General features: G+C 33.9%; 1 protein-coding gene, 1 long non-coding RNA gene and 1 pseudogene across 2 annotated transcripts; 1 reads left to right on the forward strand and 2 right to left on the reverse strand.

The window, feature by feature from the left end:
- Window positions 1-21,569, reverse strand: part of LOC126720519 (protein SUPPRESSOR OF K(+) TRANSPORT GROWTH DEFECT 1-like) — a 94,852-nt pseudogene that overhangs the window by 52,200 nt on the left and 21,083 nt on the right.
- LOC126720521 (uncharacterized) lies at window positions 7,248-8,869 on the reverse strand. The gene is made up of 2 exons (XR_007653473.1): window positions 8,725-8,869; window positions 7,248-7,568 (listed from the first exon to the last, which is right to left on the reverse strand). It is a non-coding gene; the product is annotated as an uncharacterized LOC126720521 (long non-coding RNA).
- LOC126720520 (protein SUPPRESSOR OF K(+) TRANSPORT GROWTH DEFECT 1-like) lies at window positions 11,558-20,275 on the forward strand. The gene is made up of 8 exons (XM_050423028.1): window positions 11,558-11,942; window positions 14,098-14,202; window positions 15,878-16,121; window positions 18,598-18,666; window positions 18,772-18,846; window positions 18,976-19,074; window positions 19,242-19,524; window positions 19,912-20,275. The coding sequence occupies exons 2-7, from the start codon at window positions 14,111-14,113 to the stop codon at window positions 19,302-19,304; spliced, it is 642 nt and encodes a 213-aa protein (XP_050278985.1). The 5' UTR covers window positions 11,558-11,942; window positions 14,098-14,110; the 3' UTR covers window positions 19,305-19,524; window positions 19,912-20,275.

Consider the following 21,569-nt stretch of genomic DNA (forward strand, 5'->3'; position numbering starts at 1 on the left):
GATACCAAGCTAAAGTCATATATCACTAGACAATTCAAAAAGTTCATAAAAAATGCAAATGTCAAAACTGGAGATAAAGATCGCAAACAGACTGCTTTCTCTCAATATAATTCCCAAGACAAGGGTAAGAGGGAATCCAAGGATGTAGGTCAAGGTAACGGTATTTGTAAAGTTGTAATTTACAACTATATGTTTTGTTGGCTTTTATTCCGTGTCAAATTTGATTGTAATTTTATTCAATCTTTTATACCCTATATTTATTATGTGATTTAATTGTAAGGGTTGTGTGATAGAGAGAGAGTGTGTGTGAAGATTTAAGCAATTGAAGACAGAAGAGTTTACGCGAGTAGCTCACGACTAAGCATCCTGCGAAATGATGCATGTGCCCTGCACATGACTGGAATGTGAAGAGTTAGGATAGATGGACACCGTTGTGTTTCATGAGTAGCTCGCAGGTAAGGCCCTCCCGCGAGACACTCACAAAACATTATGTTTTGCCAGATTGTGCTATCTGATACACACTTTCTGTACTCACACTATATATACCCACATTACCACAAAAGTTAAGGAGTGCTTAAAAAAAAAAACCCTAGCCACAAACCTTAAAAGTTAGAGATTGTTATACCCACAATCCTCTACACAATTGCTTGTGGATTTTCCTCAACTCCTACCTCTCCATTTCCATATCATTGAGAGGTTGATAACCTAAACATTTACCACACCCTTTCAAAGTGTCAAGTAAGATTTTGGTGCTACTGGGAAGCATTGGAAGAAGCCAAGGATGGCAGATGTAACATGGTACTTGTTGCGGGATCCGAAGAGCTAGACAAAGCACGGTTCTGAGAAGCCTTATTGGAGTAGGAGCTTAGAGGGCTTAGGTACATTGGGTATATTAGGCTTGAAGGGTCTTTTGCTAACCCATGTATTCCCCACTAATTGTCTAGTGGATCGATTACTGCTTGGAGGGCAGCAAAGAGGTTTTTTGCTGAGTTCTTTGGTTTCCTCTTCAATAACACATCGGCGTGTTATCTTGTGTTTGCATTCTTCTTCCCTACTCTTTTACCTTTCATTTTACTGCTGTGTTATAATGTATGGGTTAGAGTAGCTTGTTTGTTTATCTGCTCGCATTTACTCTATTTCGCACTTAGTAGTAAGTTAGAGTAAAATCATTCGATCCGTAACTTTAATTTGGGGGTCGAAATAGCTCTTGTGTTTTCACACATTTTTTACCATTCAATTGGTATCAGAGCGAGTACTATCGCTGTGGTTTAAATACCTGTGATCCTTGATCCTTTGTAATGGACCGGTCACAATCTCTCAATGCCCCACCATTCTTTGATGGAGGCAACTATGCCTTTTGGAAGGTTCGAATGAGGGCTTTCTTGTGTGCTATATATGGATCTGTATGGGATTCTATTGAGAATGTGTATGTTAAACCCACAACTGCCAAGTCCGAATGGGACAAGGCAGCTCTTGCATTAGCTAATGTGAATAGTAAGGCCATTAATGCTATATTCTATGGTGTGTCCCCTGATGAGTTTCACAGGATATCGCATGTGGAGATAGCCAAGGAAGCTTAGATGATCCTTGAGACTACCTATGAGGATACCAAGAAAGTCAAGGACCCGAAGCTCCAAATGCTTACCACCATATATGGAAGAGCTTAAGATGGGAGATGATGAGGCTTTTGATTCTTTCTATGGAAAGCTCAATGAAATTGTAATTGCCAAGCTCAATCTCGGGAGAAGATTGAAGATTCTAAGGTGGTGAGAAATATTTTGATGTCTTTACCGGAGAGTTTTCGAGCAAAAGTCACAGCTATAGAAGAGAGTAAAGACTTGGATGAGATCAAAATCCAAGAGCTAATTGGATCTCTCCAAACATATGAGCTAGGACTGTCTTCTTATAAATCGAGCAAATCTCTTGCTCTTAAAACCATCACCGAGAGAATGGACGACTCCTTCGAAGAGGATGATGCGGAGAAGGAAGTAGCATTCCTTGCAAAGAACTTCCGAAAATTTCTGAAGATGAACAACAGTGGGTAGCCTTTCAATAAAGGAAACTTTTCATCTCCCAAGGGTGATAGGAAGGAATTTAGGAAGAAAGATGAGAAGAAGTCTTAATCTACTCAAGGAATCACTTGCTTCGAGTGCAATGGACATGAACATGTCAAGAAAGAATGTCCTAATTATTTGAGAATGAAGGGCAAGGCATATGCCACAACTCTTAGTGATTCGGACTCTTCCAATTCAAACTCGGAAGAGAGCTATGATGGAGAAGGGAATTACTCCGCTTTTATGACTATTGCTCATGTTGAGTCATTAGAGGACTTGAGTTTGCTTATGAAAGAGCTTGGGAAGTATAGTGAGGTGGAGTCAATGGGAGTTGTAGAAGAATCGGACAAAACAGCCATACTCATAACTAATTAAAACCCATTTCACAAACAAACACACCCAAGGCAAAACACCTAAACCCGCCACTGAACTTAATGACCCACAACGACAATCAACCCAACCACACCATCGTCAACCACAACTACAATGGCAACTCTAGGAATTTTTTCCAGAGTGTTCCTCAACAAGCATAAATTACACAATCTAATAAAAAGAAAATTTTATATATTGACAACAACAATAAAAAAAAAAAATAGGCAAATACATAAACAAAAGAATAAACAATAAACTATAAGTTCATTTGAAATATTAATAAAATTATTAATTATTGTTGTTTAGTTGTTTTATTAATTTATTTGTCTTTTATAAACTATAATTTGTTATATTTTTGTTTCATTAATTATAAAATTATTAATTGGTGTTTAACCTAATATAATTTTATTTATTTTTCTTTTATAGTGTATTGGTTAATTATATTACTTTAATTATTGTTGTTTAGCCTAACAATAAACTATATTACTTTAATTTTTTTGTCATTAATTATATTTATACTGATGGTGTCACAAATTATCCCAAGTCCATAATTCGTCCATATGTATCGTCCAACGACAGAAGCAACAACAAGCGTACCAGCGACCCTCGTCCGTATATGGACGAGCTTAATACCTCTAAGATCTACTTGTCATTTATGAACGGCAAGCCTTCCAAGATGATCTCGTCCGTCTTTCACTAAAAGTGGACGAGATCATCCTGGAGGTCTTGTCCATCCTTGCTATGGATGGACTAAAAGTGGACGAGCTCCTCATGAAGGTCTCGTCCATCCTCACTATGGATGGACGAGTTCATCGGCCCCTCCGACCTAAATAACTTCCACAGCGGTTACTCCCAATTCTCCGGACTCCTCGACACTGGGAACGGTTACCAAATAGATAACCGTTCCACACACTATATAAGGCTTCTTCGATGAAAGAAAAAGGTAATTCAGACATTTTCTTACTTTTAAGAGAATACTTCTTCGTTACAGAGAGTTCGAAGTAACTAACTTGATCATCGGAGGATTTTTGGCCGGTCACCACCGGTCCCCTCTGATTCTGTGTCTTTGGTATTACAGGAGATAGCCCGAAGATCAACGTTCAAGTCTTATCAACCCACTGATAATCAAGGAATCATCATATACTACTTTAATTTGTTATGTTGTAGAGCCAGCCCACTGCCCAACCATGTGCATTTGTACACATAAGCACATTACACATCCCATGTGTAGTACAATAATTAAAGCAGTGTCATGTGCAACACATTATACTACTTTAATTATTATTTATCTGGCCCTATGTGCCCATCCACCCCTCTCTCCACTCAACAGACAAGCAAAAGCCTCGTAAACACCCAAACCCACCACAAAACAGCCATACTCACAACTAATTAAAACCCATTTCACGAACAAACACACCCAAGGCAAAACACCTAAACCCACCACTGAACTTAATGACCCACAACGACAATCAGCCCAGCCACACCATTGTCAACCACAACCAGTCTTTGCTGTGTGTGTAATTGCTCTTTTTTGTGTTTCTGACCTCTTTCCCTTTTTTCTTGTGCGTGACTCTCTCTATTTATAGAGAAATTCCAAAGAAACTGTGCCCTTATTTTCCTCTCAACTGATCAGCTCATGGAGAAGTTTGCGTCAGTTTGTTTTTTCTCCACAATTCCTAATTTTGTGTTCAACCATGCCCACTATTCAGCTTTTTGCTCTTTTTACTCGTTCCGTCCCACTTTAAATTCCCTCTTTTCCGCTGGTGACATCTCCACTTTTCAACTTTTCAGGCTCACTTTCCTTGTTTTCTAATTGGGCCATTTCCCATTTCACTTTTAATTTTTTTTTTTTTTTTTTTTTTTTTTGTACTTGTTTTGTTTTTATCTTTTCCTTTTCATAGGTACTAGGCAATAGATCACTCACGTGGCTTTTATTTTTATTTTTTTCTTATTATAGGCTAGTCAAATTTTTGTAGCTGACCATGCATGACCTTTAAAACCTACCTTATTGTTTAGTCCACAGTTGCCGTGTAAATACAGGTACCTATGACACTTTTTATAAAGTATTTTTTTAGTTTCAACCATGATTTTGAAACTTAGACCGTGTAATGAATTGTAAAAAGGTGAGGTTCAAGGTTTTGGAGGTTAGACTTAGGTCGAACCGTGATGATGCCATAATTAATTTAATAATTATTTAAAATATAAATAAATATATTAAATTAGTAAAAATTAAAAATTTATCTAAAAATAAAGATAAATAATTAAATGTACACACACACACACATATATTTATTTATTTATATATATTTAAAATTTTTGTTAGAGCTCCTAAGTCATGACAAAGCTCATTTGAGTACCCAATAATTTTTATTTTTATTTTGAGACCTAATAAAATGGTTAAGAGATAAATTAATCTGTCTGACCATGGCCAAGCCCATTTGGCAACGCAAACTTTTTTTTTTTACCCAAGCCCATTTGAATAGTCCACCATTTATGAATAAAAATAAAAAAATAAAAAACAAAAAAAACCTACAGGATGTTCGCGCATTTAAAAAAGGTTAAATACAAAAGCTAGAAGTGTTTGACGGTAAAGCATTGGCGGTTGACAGTAAAGCAAGCAGCAAAAAAGAGGACTCCATCTACCAAAAAATAAGAAGACTCCAGAGGGAAAATGAAGAAACATCATCGTCAAAAACACAAAGAGGGAGTGCAAGCGAGATAGAGAAGAAGAATAGGAAGATGGGGCTGCGATCTCATGTCTGATAGCATCTCACGGTGGTTGAAGCTTCAGCCTTCAACAATGGCTGTAAGCGTGTAACTACCAAAAAAATTTCAAAAAAAAACCTTTAACGGTCTGACTGTGAGAATCGTTTATGATTTTGAAATCCAAGAGGTTCAACCGCGGTTGGCACATTTCACTAACTTTCTTGCATAAGCCGGTTCTTGAGGTTTAAAGAACCGTCTTGATAAATAATTCTGGTTAAGTCGGTTGGATCGTGAGGGCTGGTCCGGGTTTCACAAGTGTTAAACCTGAATGGTTCATTGTGTTTGGACTAGTCAAAGTCTAGGCAAAGACTACAAAGGCCATCAATCCATCAATCACAGAAATTGGACTTTAACAAAATGTGAGCAACTTAGTGTGAAAACTGTGTGGGATTTTGGTATAAACTGTTCGGTAAAAACAAAAAAAACATTTTGGTATAACACTGGATATATGTGGGATTATCATTGTAGCCCAAATACTTTTTTTTTTTTTTTTTATGAACAGCCCAAATACTTTATAATCTTTCAAAAATAACAAAAGCCATACTCCTGGATTTAATAACTTTGGCTTTTGTTCTAGAACATGTACAATGGCAACCTAGGATTCAAGGACTAACGCAAAAGTGTAAACCAAACTCTAGGAAAAGATATCTCTTTGGAACAAATCTTCATATCACTAACTCTTTTAATTCTTTGATTCTAATAAATGAAAAATCATATCTGGAACAATTGGTTACTTCTTCAATTAACTCCAAGGAAAAATACACCTCTTAGCGTCTTTAGTAATGAAACCCTTCTTATGAAAACCCTAATTTATCTTTTCCTCCTTATATTTTAAGGCATCAGAGATGTGGGCTTGGTGGGGTAGTATGCTAGGGTTTAAAACCCACTTGAACTTATCTCTTTAGTCTCTAAAAAGCCAATAAAACATCTTCCTCTTTTATTTATTTACTAGACGCAGACCCGCGCAATGCGCAGGGAAAAAAAACTATTTACTGTAGTGAAAAATACTATTTCTCTTTTAAGAACTCAAATAATAAAGCTAAAAGCTAATGATTAATTAAACCAATATAATTTTTTCCTATCAAGGGTCTTAAATTTAAGTATGAATTTCAAATTTGTGTGTTTTCTATAACAGGAAGTCTCAAACAGTAGGATGATTAAATAAAGATGGATTGAGTATAATATTATTAACAGAAATAGTTAAAAAAAAAAAAACCAATAAACTGGACCAAAAATGCAATTGTAATTAAAAGTTAAAAGTGAAATTTCAAGTTCTATTACAATCTCTCACAGCATATTTGGTTCACAAACTACAATCATTGTTACTCATACAGAGTTTGGATTATGCACCTATACTTGCAGCTTAGAATTTTGACATTGAAATTGATAGATGGTAAATTCTCTTTAGAATCTTGCATATCCTTTGAGACCTCAACTACTTCAAATACTTTGTTTTATCCACATGACTCCTGGAATCAAAACTCAAATTGAAATAATAAGGTCATCACCATAAAATATAAATGCCTCTAATTTGACAATAAGATCTGACAAACTAATCACTCACCAAATACAATTATTCCTACCAATCATAACTATTTGAGCCAAATACCAAAACTAAAAATCATTTAGATGGAGACAGAGAAATAAAAAATGAAACAAAATTCCTACAGAATGCAATAAAGAAAGAGAGGCAGAGACAAACCAACTCTTAGGAACAAAAGTGCAAGAGCATGTCAGCAAAGAATTAAGACTTGAAGAGATGCCCAAAGAACCAAAAGAGAAGACCATGGTGCTTGATTAAACTTAGGTTCCACTTACAACATTACAAACCACTTAGCTACCAAGTGCCAATACTCAACTTTCAACAAACACCTGCTGCCCACCAAATTGATACCAAGTGAAGGCCTAAGGCCCTGACACAGCAACTTTGAAAAGTATTATAGGTCCTAATAGTTTATGTTTCAACAGTTTGTACCAATTTAAAAATATGCCAAGCATAGTACAACAAACATCTATGAGACAAAATAAATACCTTACATGAAACCTAAAGTCCAATATATATATATATATATATATATATAGAATAAAAAATAAAGAAGCTTGTTCTACAAATTCTCTCATGACTTTGATAGGGAGAACCCTCAAAGATAACAATATAGCAGTAGTCTTCCTATGCACTTTTCAACTTTGACAGCCCATGAACATATTGGAACTTTTTCAAATTCTTACACTAAAATGAAACACCAATCCATTTGCCTTTCTTAGACTTTGAAGCTTCCGTGAGGACCATGATTTGCCTGAGAATAGGAAAATTTTTCATCTGTTTCAATGTTGTTGCAGACTTTGTTTCTTAGCATTTCTCTCCTTCCAAAAGCACTACATAAAGACAACATTCTATTAGACATCTTCTCTAATAAAATATGATCAATAAAAAAAAAATGTTTGCTTCTCCTTCCAAAGGCAACAACAGAGAGGTACACCCCAATAAGAAATTGAATGATTAATAAAATCTCTTAGTTTCCGTTTAGTTAGCTGTGCCCATACTTATTGAATTATTGTTTAAATCTATTGCCGGAGAAAAGAAGAAGCAACTATTAGACAATATTGTATAAAAATAAAAATGCTATATTTTTTCATCTCAACGATTCGACATACAACATTGTTCATTTTGCACAGATGATAAGTCCTTGACCCTAATTGCACAAAGATTAAACTCACATTGAATAAAGTCAAGTAAGACCCACATTCTTTTTTGCTAAATAATCAAGTGAGAGTGGCCCTTAAACACACTTCAATCATTGAATTTTTAATTCCATTTTAAAGAACAAACCACTTGAAAGATAAATATTCACATAAAAAATAGGCAGGGAAGGGAGGAATTTAGTTTAAATTGTTAATTTTTTTGGATAATTGGTCGTCTCTCTTGATGGTTTTTTTGTGTAAGTTATTCTGTCCTACTAATGATCTTCACACATTTCAAGTCACAGTGAGAGTATAGAAATTTGACAGAAAGTCTCAAACCCATTAATCTTTCTAAGCTTCACAGTGAAGTCTGAAGGGTATCAATAAGATCAAAAATAATTTAATCCTATAAAAGATTAAAAAAAAATGTATAACCACATCACTTCAAAAACATTTAAGGAGCAACATAATTGGCAATTCAAATATCAAATATAAATTAGAAGACGAAAGATTTATATTAAGTAATGAAGCACACTTGCAGCCCATGCCTCAATTCCAATATGGCAACAAACAGAAGCCAAATTCTCAGCCTCAATGCTTAAATCAAGGAGCTAATTTACCACATATAAAGCATGACAGATTGCCCCCTAATATCACGCCCAATGTCTGACTTTGTTCTTTGCAATTACCTTAGGAATATATTATGCATTTACTTTATAACTTTTCCTTGTACAAATTACTTTCTATACATGATGTAAATAGAATTTCTAATAAACATATTTCAAGCCTGAATCACTGTTTATGATTCCAACAGTATTAAAAACATGTAATATTTTCAAATTGATCATACCCTTTCTGGCAGAAACAATGGTGTATTTTGTATTGCATGAACATGGCAGTGATCACTTGGACTTCTTCTTTCTAGAGCTGCTAGGTATTGATTCGTCAGATGGAGCCAATGACGCCAAAGCTAATTTGTTATATCAGCATAGTTGATTCCTATTGTAAAAAGCATTGAATGTTTCTTCAAAGTTTTAAGTAAAAATTTATTTAAAATTGAAAGTGAATAAGAAAAACCTAAACAATGAGAGATGTGGATAAGGGATTCACCACTTAAAATTGAAAGTGAATAAGAAAAACGTAAACAATGAGAGATGTGGATAAGAGATTCACCATCATTGTCTAGTTTAAGATTTTAATGGTGACCCAATCATCAAACCTGATAATGTTCATCATTGCTATATCTTCATCATCAACTTGCGCAGCCTCAGAAGCATGAATACTCCAATATCCCTATACTTAAAATAAAAATAAAATACACCTAAATATATTAATTGATTTTACAATCTTTAGAAGTATGCACACAATCATAGCACAACTTAAAAATGCTTGCACAGTTACTTAAGTTTCACGAATTTGATAAAAGAAATTCACACATTCTTAAAATTGAAACCATGAATATCAAACCATGTCTAAACCAAAGACCATGATAAACACAATTATGCAGAAAATTCAAACACCAAGAAAACAATTTTCTTTGATTCTAAAACTCAATCAATATATTATACAATCATACAAAACAAACAGTGGAAGCAAACACCACAACACTACAGTAACAAATCAGAGTCACACTAAGTCGTTGGAATCGCACAAGATAAGACCCAGCAATCAAAAATTCAACACCCTAAGAAAAATGATTTATAAAGTAATTAAATTCAACATAACAATCATCCACACCACAACACGAAAGACGCAATAAAAAGGGAAAAAAAATCATGCAAAAGAATAGAGCACAAAAGAAATTTGGATTTAGAGATACCTTAATTGAATCGTCTAGCTGCTGTCAGTATTTATATATTGTAAGGAGAGGAAGACAGGAATGAAGGAAAACAGAGAGGTTGCCGTTAGAAGGGAGAGAGGCTGGCGATGATTAAATGTGAAACCGTAGAACAGAGAAGGTGGGGAAGGGTAAAGAACTAAAACGTGGGAGACAGGAAATTAAAACCGTGTGCAACAAAAGGAAAGGAAAAACAAAAAGTTGCAACCGTGAAAGCATAGGGTTTGAAAAGGCTTTGGGTTTGGGCTTTATGTGAAATTAAATTTGTAAGAAGTGGGCTTTATAGTGAAGATAGGGATGAAAATTATTTTATAATTATCTGTATTTAAAATTGATAAAAATTATTTTAAAATTGTAGGATAAATTTAGAAAAGAAGATAGAAATGACATGGCTGCTGATGTGGCTCAATGTGAGAGTAGCAACATTAAATGCTACGTCGCAGCTTTTAGTAATATATTGATTAAATTTGTAAGAAGTGGGCTTTATGGTGAAGATAGGGATGAAAATTATTTTATAATTATATGTATTTAAAATTGATAAAAATTATTTTAAAATTGTAGGATAAATTTAGAAAAGAAGATAGAAATGACATGACTGCTGATGTGGCTCAATGTGAGAGTAGCAATATTAAATGCTACGTCTCAGCTTTTAGTAATATATTGATTTATTTTAATTGCCACACTAAATTGTACGCACTAAAACTTTACTTCTCTCACCTATTTGTAGCATCACAAAATTGTCTACTCTCATCTTACTGTGCACACACATATAATACCTCAACTTTATATTAAAAATGACAAGGTACAGTGATAATCATAAAAACAAACTTGGGGTATTACAGAATGGACCCTAGACCCTAAAGTGTGTACAAATGTTTTAAGCTTTTAAGTTTTAACATTTGTTTAGTCTTTTTTTTTCTTTCTTTCTTTCTTTTTTTTTTCTTTTTTTGACTCAAATATTTGCTGGACACCACAAACATAAAGCATATTCTAGTAGAGCCTTCACTCTTCTTCCATTAAAAGGAAAACTTGAATGGCTGAACAACAAAAGCTTGCCATAGAGAGACTATTATAGAGTCATAAAGAGAGTGAGAAACTTACCAAACGTTCATAGTGAAGATAGATTGAGGTGGCAAAGGCGAAGGTAGCTTGACTGCTTCTGGTTAGGGAAGTTTAGATCTTTAGGTTACCAAGTTGGGAAGTTTGGGTTGTGTTTGTGAATTTTTTTTTTTTTAACCGTGTTTGTGAAGTTTAATGTTGTGATTTGTATCTATTTATTTGGATTTTATAGTCTTGATTTAATTAGAATTTGGTGTCCTAATTTAATTAGGAATAGGAATCTGACTAATAAGTGATTTGGCTTTTTTTTTTTTTTTTTTGGCAAAATTGTTTATTGGCCAAATGAATGGACTAAATTTTAAGACTGAATTGTTATATGTATTTTTTGTCAAAAATATGAGAAGGGGGGGGGCGGCTCTTGCATTTTTTTTTAGTACCATGATTCTAGGAATTTTTCAAAGCCATGGCCCCCCTGGCTTTGCCTATGATTACCACACAGATCAAAATTTCATTGAAAAAATAAACACCATCTTATATCACAATCAAAGAAAATCGGTCCCATCACCACCAAAAAAACCAAACCACCCTTGCTGGCCACAACACGCGGCAGTTGGAGTTCTCCGACTGCAGATGGAAATGAGAGAGAAGAATGGGAAATCGGACACGCTGATTAGATTTATTGCTCATGCATATATGTATTGCAGATTCTTCATTATGATTAAATGTATGAGTGAATTAATCGACTTCTATATATATATGTATATATATATCTTTTGTAGATGACTAGCGTTCCCAATATCCAGCGCAAAGAGCGTGCTGTAAAGAAGCTGAACGAGGCAACGGAGCAGGATAAGCCAAATCAAAAAGAAAAGGCTTATAAGCTTTATATGGAGGCATTAGAGGACGCGGGCGTTTATCTTTTCTTTGAAAAGGACCCGAAGATTAAGAAAGAGTGTAGGCAGAAATTTGTGGGCCATTATATAAGGGCAACAAATTAAGAGACAGTAGTACTGAATACGTTCAAGAATCCTATTTATCTCATAGAGCAGAAGTCGGTCTTGGCCTAGCAGACTCGTCCTTGAAGTTGAGTGATGTGGGTGGACTTGATACTTGCAAAAAATTATTGAAAGAAGCTGCCATACTGCCTATTGAGTTTCCTCATTTTTTTACTGGTAAGCTCCTCCTCTATCATTGTGGTTTTGTTAATCTCTGTTTTTTGTTAGTTTATCTTGATATTCTTAGTGGTTAATAATTGTTGCAAACAAACAGTTATTTATAGTTTTACACACCCCTCATTTTTAAATTAAAACCGTAACTTTGAAGTTATAATCATAATTTCTGTTAAAAAATGGACATGTGTAAAACTATGTGTAATAGATTGTGTGTATGAGTACAACCATTCTTATTTTCATTACTAATAAGAACGGCTGGATTAGGTTACAAGACACCAACATATTAAAATAATATAAACTATTTCTACCCCCGTACTCCCACAAGAGCCATTTCATAGCCACAAAACAACAGCAAACAGTCACACCCACGGCCAAACCTCCAAACCCACCACAAAACAGCCATACCCATTTCACAAACAAACACACCCAAGGCAAAACACCCAAACCCGCCACCGAACTCAATGACCCACAACGACGACCAGCCCAGCCACACCATCGTCAACCACAACTAGCCAGCAAAAATACCAAGCACAACTAGCTACAATCACAACCCACCACCACTACCACCCACTCCCACAAGCCACAAAACCCACCAATTTCAACAAATCGCAACCCACGAACCCAGAACACCAACGACGATCTTAACAATCACCACGCCAATGCTGCACACCGATCTCTACCGCCACTGCACGCCCAAGCTGTCACCAATCTCAATACCATTGCTGATCCGGAGCAACAAAAAAAAGAAAAAGAAAAAAAAGATGCCCTTGGTGACAAGGCATTGGTGAGAGGTGGAATAGAGAGAGATGGAGCAGAGGGTGAGATAGTGATGGAGCAGAGAGGAGAAGAATATAGAGAGAGTAATGTGGGTATTATAAAAGATAAAAGAGAACCCAAATACCGAATAAAATATTATTATTTTTGTATAATCTGTAGCAGTTTTGAGTACCTAGGTATTTTAGAGCCTCTGTTTGGTTGGTTAATTTGAGGAATGTTGTTAACTTAGAGCATTAGCATTGAAAAATGCTAATGTTACTCTATTTTACCATTATAAAAACTCACTTTATCATTATACCATCTTATATTACAATAACTCCACATCCCAAAACTCTATTTCTATTAAAATATTATTTTTTAATATTTCTTTATAACTGTCATTTTTTTTCAGACCCATATTTCCTAGGCTTTCCAACAATCTTTGTTTTTTCCTCTCCTTCTGCCTCAACCTCTAGCAACACACAAGCCATCAACAACCGATCAACTCAAGCCACCGATCAAGCCATCAACAACCACAGCCACGCCACCAAAAACCCAAGCCACCGATCAAGCCATCAACAACCACAGCCACGGCACCAAAAACCCATTAGCACCTCAACCCATCAACAACCACAGCCACGGCACCTCAAGCCATCAACAACCACAACCATAGCCACGGCACCAAAAACCCATCAGCCCATGCCGCCGATTTGAAACCCACCGGAGCTACCGATGATCAACCCAACTGATCCACCCACAGATCAACAGATCCACTGTTTCAAACCCACCATCAACCAAAAAAAACCACAACCACCACAGTGACCCACGCCGTCAGCCACGCCAAAAAAAAAAAGCAACCACAGAACTGCCGGATTGCAACCCACCGGAAAAACTGAGCCACTGTGATGTGTGATGTATGTTGGGAGGAGAATGGAGTTTGGGTCTGAAGAGAGGATAGAGCAGATGGAGAAAGAAGGAAGAGAGAGAAGATAACTGAATAATGAGATAGAGGAGAGAGATTTCGGGGGAAAAAAGGGAATAAAAAAGTTTTTTTTTTAGAATACTTGCTACAGTACAATTCTAACTTTAGAATTGTACTGTAGCACTATTGCAAAAAAATTTGCAATAGTTGAGTTTAGCATTGTCTGATGCAAAGGATTTTAAAGCTTAAAATGCCAAATTGGTCTTAGATATAGCATTAGCATTTTCTAATGCTAATGCTCTAAGAGTATATTTGATATATGTGTGGATAAAAGGGTGTGTTAAAATATTTGTAAGATTGTTTAAAATGTGAAAATGTTAGTTAAAACTAAAAAAAAACTTTTTAACACCTTGGTGTAACGTGGGTATTATATTTTTTTTCTTCTTGGGAAAAATTATCATTTGAGCTTCTGTTTAGGGAATCGAAAACCATGGAAGGCTATATTACTATATGGTCCACCTGGGACAGGGAAGACCCACGTGCAAATGCGATTGCAACAGACGCACGCACAGCTTTCTTTAGGTAAATATTTATATTTTGACCAATACCAATACATTGCAAGCAACTGGATTACAATAACTGATAATTATGCATGGCAAGAGAAGAAAGAACTAATCTTCATCTTCTAAAAGGTAATACATATTGCTAATTGCACTTAATTGTGATTCTTATATTTTGAAGTCTATGTGGCTTTTCTTTTCCATGTTTCAGTTTTCCTGCATAATTTCTATGCAAATTAACTCGTGAGTCAGGCAGCAATTCACAATCACATACTATTCTTATTCTCACCCATTTTCTATAGATTTTAATTGCTATTAAAGGCCTAGAGTAGAAATACAATGTCGATCCAATAATTGAAATGATGGACAAAAAATATTCTTGTTGAAATGTAATTGTAAACACAAATTTTTCTCAATTGTAGAAAATCAAACAATTGAAAAGAAATAGGTTTGCAAATATAAATTTGTATTGATGTATAATGAGTACAATCTCTATTTCAATTCTTTTACAAAAGAATACCCTCTGATTCTATCTTCATTGAACTTGACTTGAACAAGGAATCTTCTTGACTTTAGTTGAAAGATGGATTCAACGGTCTCCACAACAAATCTCTAGCTTCAAGCTTATTAGAGATTTATTGTTCTTCAAGTCTTTGAATATGAAGGCTTTTAGGTTGAAGTTCTTTGGGGCTTTAGAGGCTTGATCCGTTGAGCTTCAAGGATTTGAGGTTTGTTGAAGTTTATGGTGGCTTTTTCAGCTTAATTCCAATAGAACTTCAAAGAACTTATTTGAATGTTCTTCGTGTGTTCTTGAGACAGAATTTCTCCAGAGCTTTGACGTCTTGAAAACTTCGTCTCGAAAATGAGAAGGGATGTCCTCTATTTATAGTGATTTTAGAGGATAGCTCCACTTCGAATTGATATACTTGAAAGTATGTAGTAGATTTTTGATTGGTCCAAATTCTTCTTAAAGATAATTATCTTTATTTATCTATTTTGATAAATATCATATTTTGATAAAGATAATAATCAACAAAGATAAATAATTATCTCTATTTAATTTATTTAATAAAGATAATTATCTACAAATTTTGAATAGAAAATTTATCTTTATTTTATTTATTATTTGTTTTAATAAAGATAATTACCCATAAAATTTGAATAGGAAGTTTACCTTTATCTTGTGGGCCAAATGACACATGGCAAATCTTGGTATGCTAATGTGATGCCAATTTGAATGACACATGTCATCATTTGATTTAATTAATTTAATGACATATTAATTTAAAATTTGTCACTAAATTTTGGTGTGGCATTTTATAATTGGCTTAAAATTTTGCCTCCTACCGTAAGATATTTGAGTTTCAGCAAATGTGGACTAAGGGTTTTCTGTTTGGTTTTTTAATGGAGCCTTGAGTTCTTAATATTTTATATTGTTGACGCAGCTTAATTTCTTACTTCATATGGTTGGATCTTTTGAGTCCCTTTCATATGCTTTTTCATTGCAGTTATCACATTATTGGAATGTGTTGAATTTCTTAATTCATCATCTACGCCATTATGCTTCAATTGATTCACATCTCCGATTGTTTTGTTGTCTACTTCTTCCAATTAGTTATTTTGGGGTGCATTATTACAACTCATGTACAAAATTCCCATAGATGTAGATGCGTTTGCTCTGTAATCATTCAATATAGATGGAATGTTGCCAACACAATTACATGTGTACTGTCTATACACAGTGTTTCGGCATCGAACATTGTATCCAAATGGATGGGAGAAGGTGAAAAGCAAGTCTCAAATATTTTCCAATCTGCTCGTTATGAAGCTCCATCCATTATTTTTATTGATGAAATTGATTCCTTATGTGGCCCGCGAGGTAAGGACAATGAGAATGAAGCCTCTCGACGAATCAAAACAGAATTTCTTGTACAAATGCAGGTAATATGTTTTCCCTGGAAATAGATTAGAGTGCTTTTTTCCAAGAATTTATATATAATATAATTGACATGCTTAGATTAATTGGAGCAAGTAGTTTGTCAATAACTTAATGCAGTTTATTACTATTCTGTTGGGTATGAATTTTTTACATTTCATGATATGAGTTGCAAGGCATCTTATTGAACATTTTTATACTTAAAATGGAATTGAGGGATTTGATGGAAAATTTAAACTGAAATGTTTGGTATTGGTAACCTAACTTTAAGGTATTTAAGCTTAAGCAACTTGAAATCATGTATGTGGTCCAAAGAAGGATGTAGTTTCTTTTGAACTTTAGGTTTTAGTTTTTCTTTTTGATTTTTACTCTTGTGCATGCCTAATAAGTGGAGGAGAAGTACTTTGATACCTATCTACAAGAACAAGGGAGATTTTTTTTTTTTTTTGAGAAGCGAACAAGGGATATATTTAAAATTGTATAAATTACTATGGAATTAAACTTATGAGTCACACTATAACATTTGGAAGAGAATAATTGAATGTAAGTTATGACAATAAACAACAACATTAGAGAATCAATTTGGTATTATGTCCAGACAATCTACCATGGAAGTTATTTTCTTACTTAGACATCTAATGAAAACAAAAATATAGAGGCTTGTAAATATCTTCATATGGTCTTTATTGTTCTTGAGAAAGCACATGATATGGTCCCTAGAAAAGTTATGTGGTAGGTTTTTGAAAAGCAAGGCTGATGTGGACAAGAAAGAGTTTAATGGAATACAAGATTAAATATCAAAAGAATCAAGATTTGTGGTCTAGTTATGATGTCATACTTTCTTCACAAATTTCATAGGTTGTTTTAATTATTATTGAGTCTTAGTATTATGTTTTTATGGTTAAAAACTTCCTGGTTTAATTTTAATAAAATAAGAGTAGTTTAATAATTTCCAAATTTTCTGGAATTGGCTGTCCTGGAGGCCCGTGAGTCTTCTTCTCTGTTTTGAGTCCCTTTCCTATTTGGTTTAGAAGTTATTAAATCCTTTTTGGTTTGTTATTAGTATTCCTTGTCATCCTAGGAATAGTTTATTTATAAGGCTATATTGTATTCAATAATATTCATATAGTGATTGATTAACAAAATTCGTGCGGCTTATTTTAAGCCTTGAGGGTGTGATTGCCTTCTCTTACATAAGTTTGATTATTTAGGGAGACGTAGATGTGATTGCCTAGTGTTTTATCTATTTTATTTTTTGTTTAAAACTCTGTTTTAGGCTTTTAGCCCTAAACAACCATCAAAGATCCATTCTTTTCTAACTTGAAACCCTTAAACATGAAGAACCCTTAAAGAACTCATCAAGAAATCTAGTATAGTGCTGAATTCTAAAAGATCCTGCATCAAGAGAAAGTCCCTTGGTGTATGCTTTATGCAAATAATATAGTTTTAGTAGATGAAACTAGAAGTGGAGTTAATGTCAAGATAGAAATTTGGGGAGATGCTCTAAAATCTGAAATTTTTTTATTAAGTAAATCTAAAACAGAGTACATGGAATGCAAGTTTAGTAAAATTGTAAATAGAGCTAGATGAAGGGGTTGTAAGACTTGATAGTCAAAAGATGGTAAAGAACAAGAGCTCCCAATATCTTGGATCAATAATTCATAAAAGGTGGAGAGATTGAAGACAATGTAAAGCAAGATGGATGAAGTGGAGAAGTGCATAAAAGTATTTTGTGATCGTAGAGTGCTTATTACATTAAAAGAAAATTTTTTATAAAATTGCTATAAGACCAACTATCCTCTATGGTACTAAATGTTGGTTGTTGGGAAGAAACATATTTATAAAATGAGTTTAACTGAAATGCAATAGTTAAGATTGATAAGTGAAAATAGACAGAAGGATAGGATTTTAAATGAAAAAAAATCCACTTAAAGATTGAGTTTGCTTCTAACAATGAAAATATGAGGGAGAGTCACTTGAGATGGTTTGATCATATTCAGAGGAGAGTGACTAATTCACTAGTAAGAAAAATAGTAGAGGAAGACCAAAAATAACATCAATTAAGGAAGTGATGGAAAATATTACTTCGAATAGAATATAATGGAAGAAATGAATATATGTATCTGACTCTAGTTTATTTGTTGAGGGTCCATAATCAACTCCAAAAAAATTGCTTTTTTGTTGTTGTTTTTACTCTTGTATACATCCCATGCACTATGTTCTATTATTTGTGATTTTAATTAAATCTATTAATTAATTAAAAAAAGAGGAATCATTAACATACAATTAATAGAGGAGAAAATGACAAACCATTTCCTTGTAGCCTTGTTTTCCTTAAAATGGCTGGCTAGTTTGCAATGCAGTTCATAATAACTTTATGTTTTATTAGATAGTTAATCCATAGCATTATCTTACAATATTGTTTCCTTCCACTCATCTACTTGTAATATTGAAATAGAAATTTTCTTTAATACATTTCAGGCTGTATCCAACGATGCGAAAAATGTTCTGGTTCTAGCAGCCACAAATACTCCTGATGATTTGGATGTGGTGAGAAAAAAAATACGACCCTTCTAACCTACGGCCATGTATTGAAAATATTTTATGATCTACATTGCTTTAGGTTTGAGGCTAATGCTAAGTTAATTAACGTAGGCCATGAGGAGGCGTTTTGATAAGCGAATCTATATCCCTCTCCCAAATAGGAAGGCAAGGAAACAAATATTTAAGGTACATCAGTTTCGAAATGCAATGCATTTGGAAAATCAAAGGAATGCAGTTATAAACCCATTGTGATTAATGCTTTTGTTGTTTATCTATGTCTTGTTTAATATCCTCTAGTTTTTTTTATTTGAGCAGTTGCATATTGGGAACACTCCTCACAACCTTAGTACAAAGGATTTTCAAGATTTAGCAAAGAAAACACGAGGTTTCTCTGGTTCAGATATATCCATTTTCGTAAGTATCAATTTTACATTAGATGTCAGCATTTCCTCAAAGTTATTATGGGTCTGTTTGGACACTACTTATTGCTAAAAACTGAAAACACTATAACAAAATAATTTTTAAACGTATGAATAATGCCATGGGACCAAATTTTAAAGTTAAATTTGCATTTTTTCCAGGTTGCGGGTCTCATGAACAGTGCTCATAGACCCACAGAAATGAAACACAGAAGCACTGGATAGCACAAAACGCGCTATCCAAACTCACACTATATGGCTGAAAACTGGTAGTTACTTGTAGGTTAAAGATGCACTATATCAGCCTGTTCGTGCAACTCTTGATGCTAAATTCTTCGAAGAAAATCGTCAAGGTATGTGGGTCCCTTGCGAAGGCAAAGGTACTGACCAAAAAGCCAAGGAGATTACCTTAGAGAAACTTAAAGCGGAAGTCGGAGCTGAAAAGGTATGGATTTGCTAGGAAACTGATGTTCAACACATGAAATTATTCCAATAAATCATGTTTATGGTTGAGTATTAGTAACTAATAAATAAATTTCTTGAACATATGTAGATTGTCCTGACTTTAGTAGTTAGTTAATTTATGGAAAATAGGATTGAAGAAAAACGCAAAAGAGGGGAGGGGATTAGTGTACTGGAAAGAAAGATAAAAAAAAGCATGTCTCATTCAATTGCATTGATTCATGTTTGGTGTTGATTTTCTCTTCCATTAATATAGGCGGATTCTTTCTCTTTTTTTTTTCAAGTTCGGTATTTGTGGTAGTATTTTTGTAGACCCCTATGTTCACTTTGAATTTTCATATTCGTGTGTCTGGGAATTGATGACTTGCAGATCCAGCTACCACCCAACACAAAAGCAGATTTTGATAGTGTGCTTGAGAAACAAAAGCCAACTGTGAGTAAAGCTGAAATTGATGCGTGTGTGAAATTCACCAAGGATTTTGGGAGTGACAGTTAAGGGCGAAAAATGTAGAGGCACATATTATTATTTCTATGGTTTCTTCCTATTGTGTTTCTAATTATGGTTTTTTTTTGGGGAGGATAAAAGTATTTGTTATCCATTTGCTAGTGTTTTGTGAATGTATCTGGGCTAGACATTTGTCAGTATGGTTAGAAGCTTTCTATCCCTTTTCCTTTATGTCCAACTTTTTATTTTAATAAAAAAGCAATAAACTAGCTTATTTTTTTTTTCTTTTTTCTTTTTTTTCAAAAAAAGTTAACTTTTTTATGTTTTTGAATTTTTACTGACTTTTGACAAATAAGAAACTATATATGGGATGACATAATTAACTTTTGTGAATATGATCTGCCATGTCATGTGATGCCATGGGATTGTTCTAGAAAATGTTAGAGAAATGAATAGTTGGATCATAGGAAGTCTATAAATACAAAATTGAAAAAGTAGTTAGGAATTTAGGATGGACATATTTTTGGCAGCTTAAGTGTTTGTTTGAGAACTACTTATTTAGCTTTTTATTGAAAGTATGCTAAAATATAATTTTACCTTAAAAAAGTATGAAAACGTAATATTTTAACAAGCTGTACATAAAAACTAAAACCTAAAACTTGAGCTTACAAGCTGATGTCAATTAGGCACTTTAGTGAGAGAGCAATAGTTTATTTATTTATTTTTAAATAAGGTGAAGTGTATGTTAGAACATTTATTTATTGAATTAAAAAAAAAAAACCTTTATTTTGAGACATTTTAAAATATAATAGTCTAACAATTTGGAACATAGAGAATAGCAAAGAAGCTTAATTTAAAAGACAACAAAATTGAAAGAATGAAACATAAAATTTAGGAACGAAAAGTAAGCATAAAAGTTCAGGTTTGATGAGGCAAAATTGAAAAAGAGAATAAAGAAGATGATAAAAAGATACAAGAAACTCAGAAGTAGCTCCCATTCTGGCTTACAAGTTAAAAGTCAGCTTTCAATTAGTTGACTTAAGGAACCACCTGCCAACCGTACACTAATCAATTCAGCAACAAAAATTCTTAATGGCTTGTTTGGAAGTTAAAAAATGGAGGGGGAGTAGAGTAAAGGAAGGGGGAGTAGTTCAATTACCTTGTTTGAGAGTTTTTTTAAGAAAGGATGGGAAGGGGTTTGGAGGGATTTGGAGGGGTTTCAATTACCCCTAACCCCTCATTTTTAATTCCCCCAAATTGGAGAGATTTGGAGGGAGAGTAGAGTAGATAAATTATTGACCAAATGAATTCCCTAATTTACCCTTTCTTAATTAACAAAATTACAAACATATAATCTTTGTTTGTTTTATGAGAAAATAAATAATTTAATGCTAAAATTTTAGAAATTCAGAACCGGAAAAGCCACAAAAACAAACATTTTTCTGTTTCAAAAAGTGTAACTATGAGTTTTATTTTTCTAACAAACAAAATACACAATACTCAAATCTCAAATCCTTTCCCTTTTCCTCCATTTTCAGAGCACCCAAACAGAAATTAAAGCCACAAAATTTTTCTCAGAATCT

The sequence above is a fragment of the Quercus robur genome, chromosome 4 (assembly GCF_932294415.1).
Source record: "Quercus robur chromosome 4, dhQueRobu3.1, whole genome shotgun sequence".
Classification (NCBI taxonomy): domain Eukaryota; kingdom Viridiplantae; phylum Streptophyta; class Magnoliopsida; order Fagales; family Fagaceae; genus Quercus; species Quercus robur.

Bases quoted from the DNA above. Each gene is read 5' to 3' on its own strand.
- LOC126720520 (XM_050423028.1), top strand. From the start codon at position 14,111: ATGGAAGGCTATATTACTATATGGTCCACCTGGGACAGGGAAGACCCA. The intron at 18,667-18,771 runs GTGAGAAAAAAA...TAATTAACGTAG, and splicing joins CTCCTGATGATTTGGATGTG to GCCATGAGGAGGCGTTTTGA. The intron at 19,075-19,241 runs GTAAGTATCAAT...CATTTTTTCCAG, and splicing joins GTTCAGATATATCCATTTTC to GTTGCGGGTCTCATGAACAG.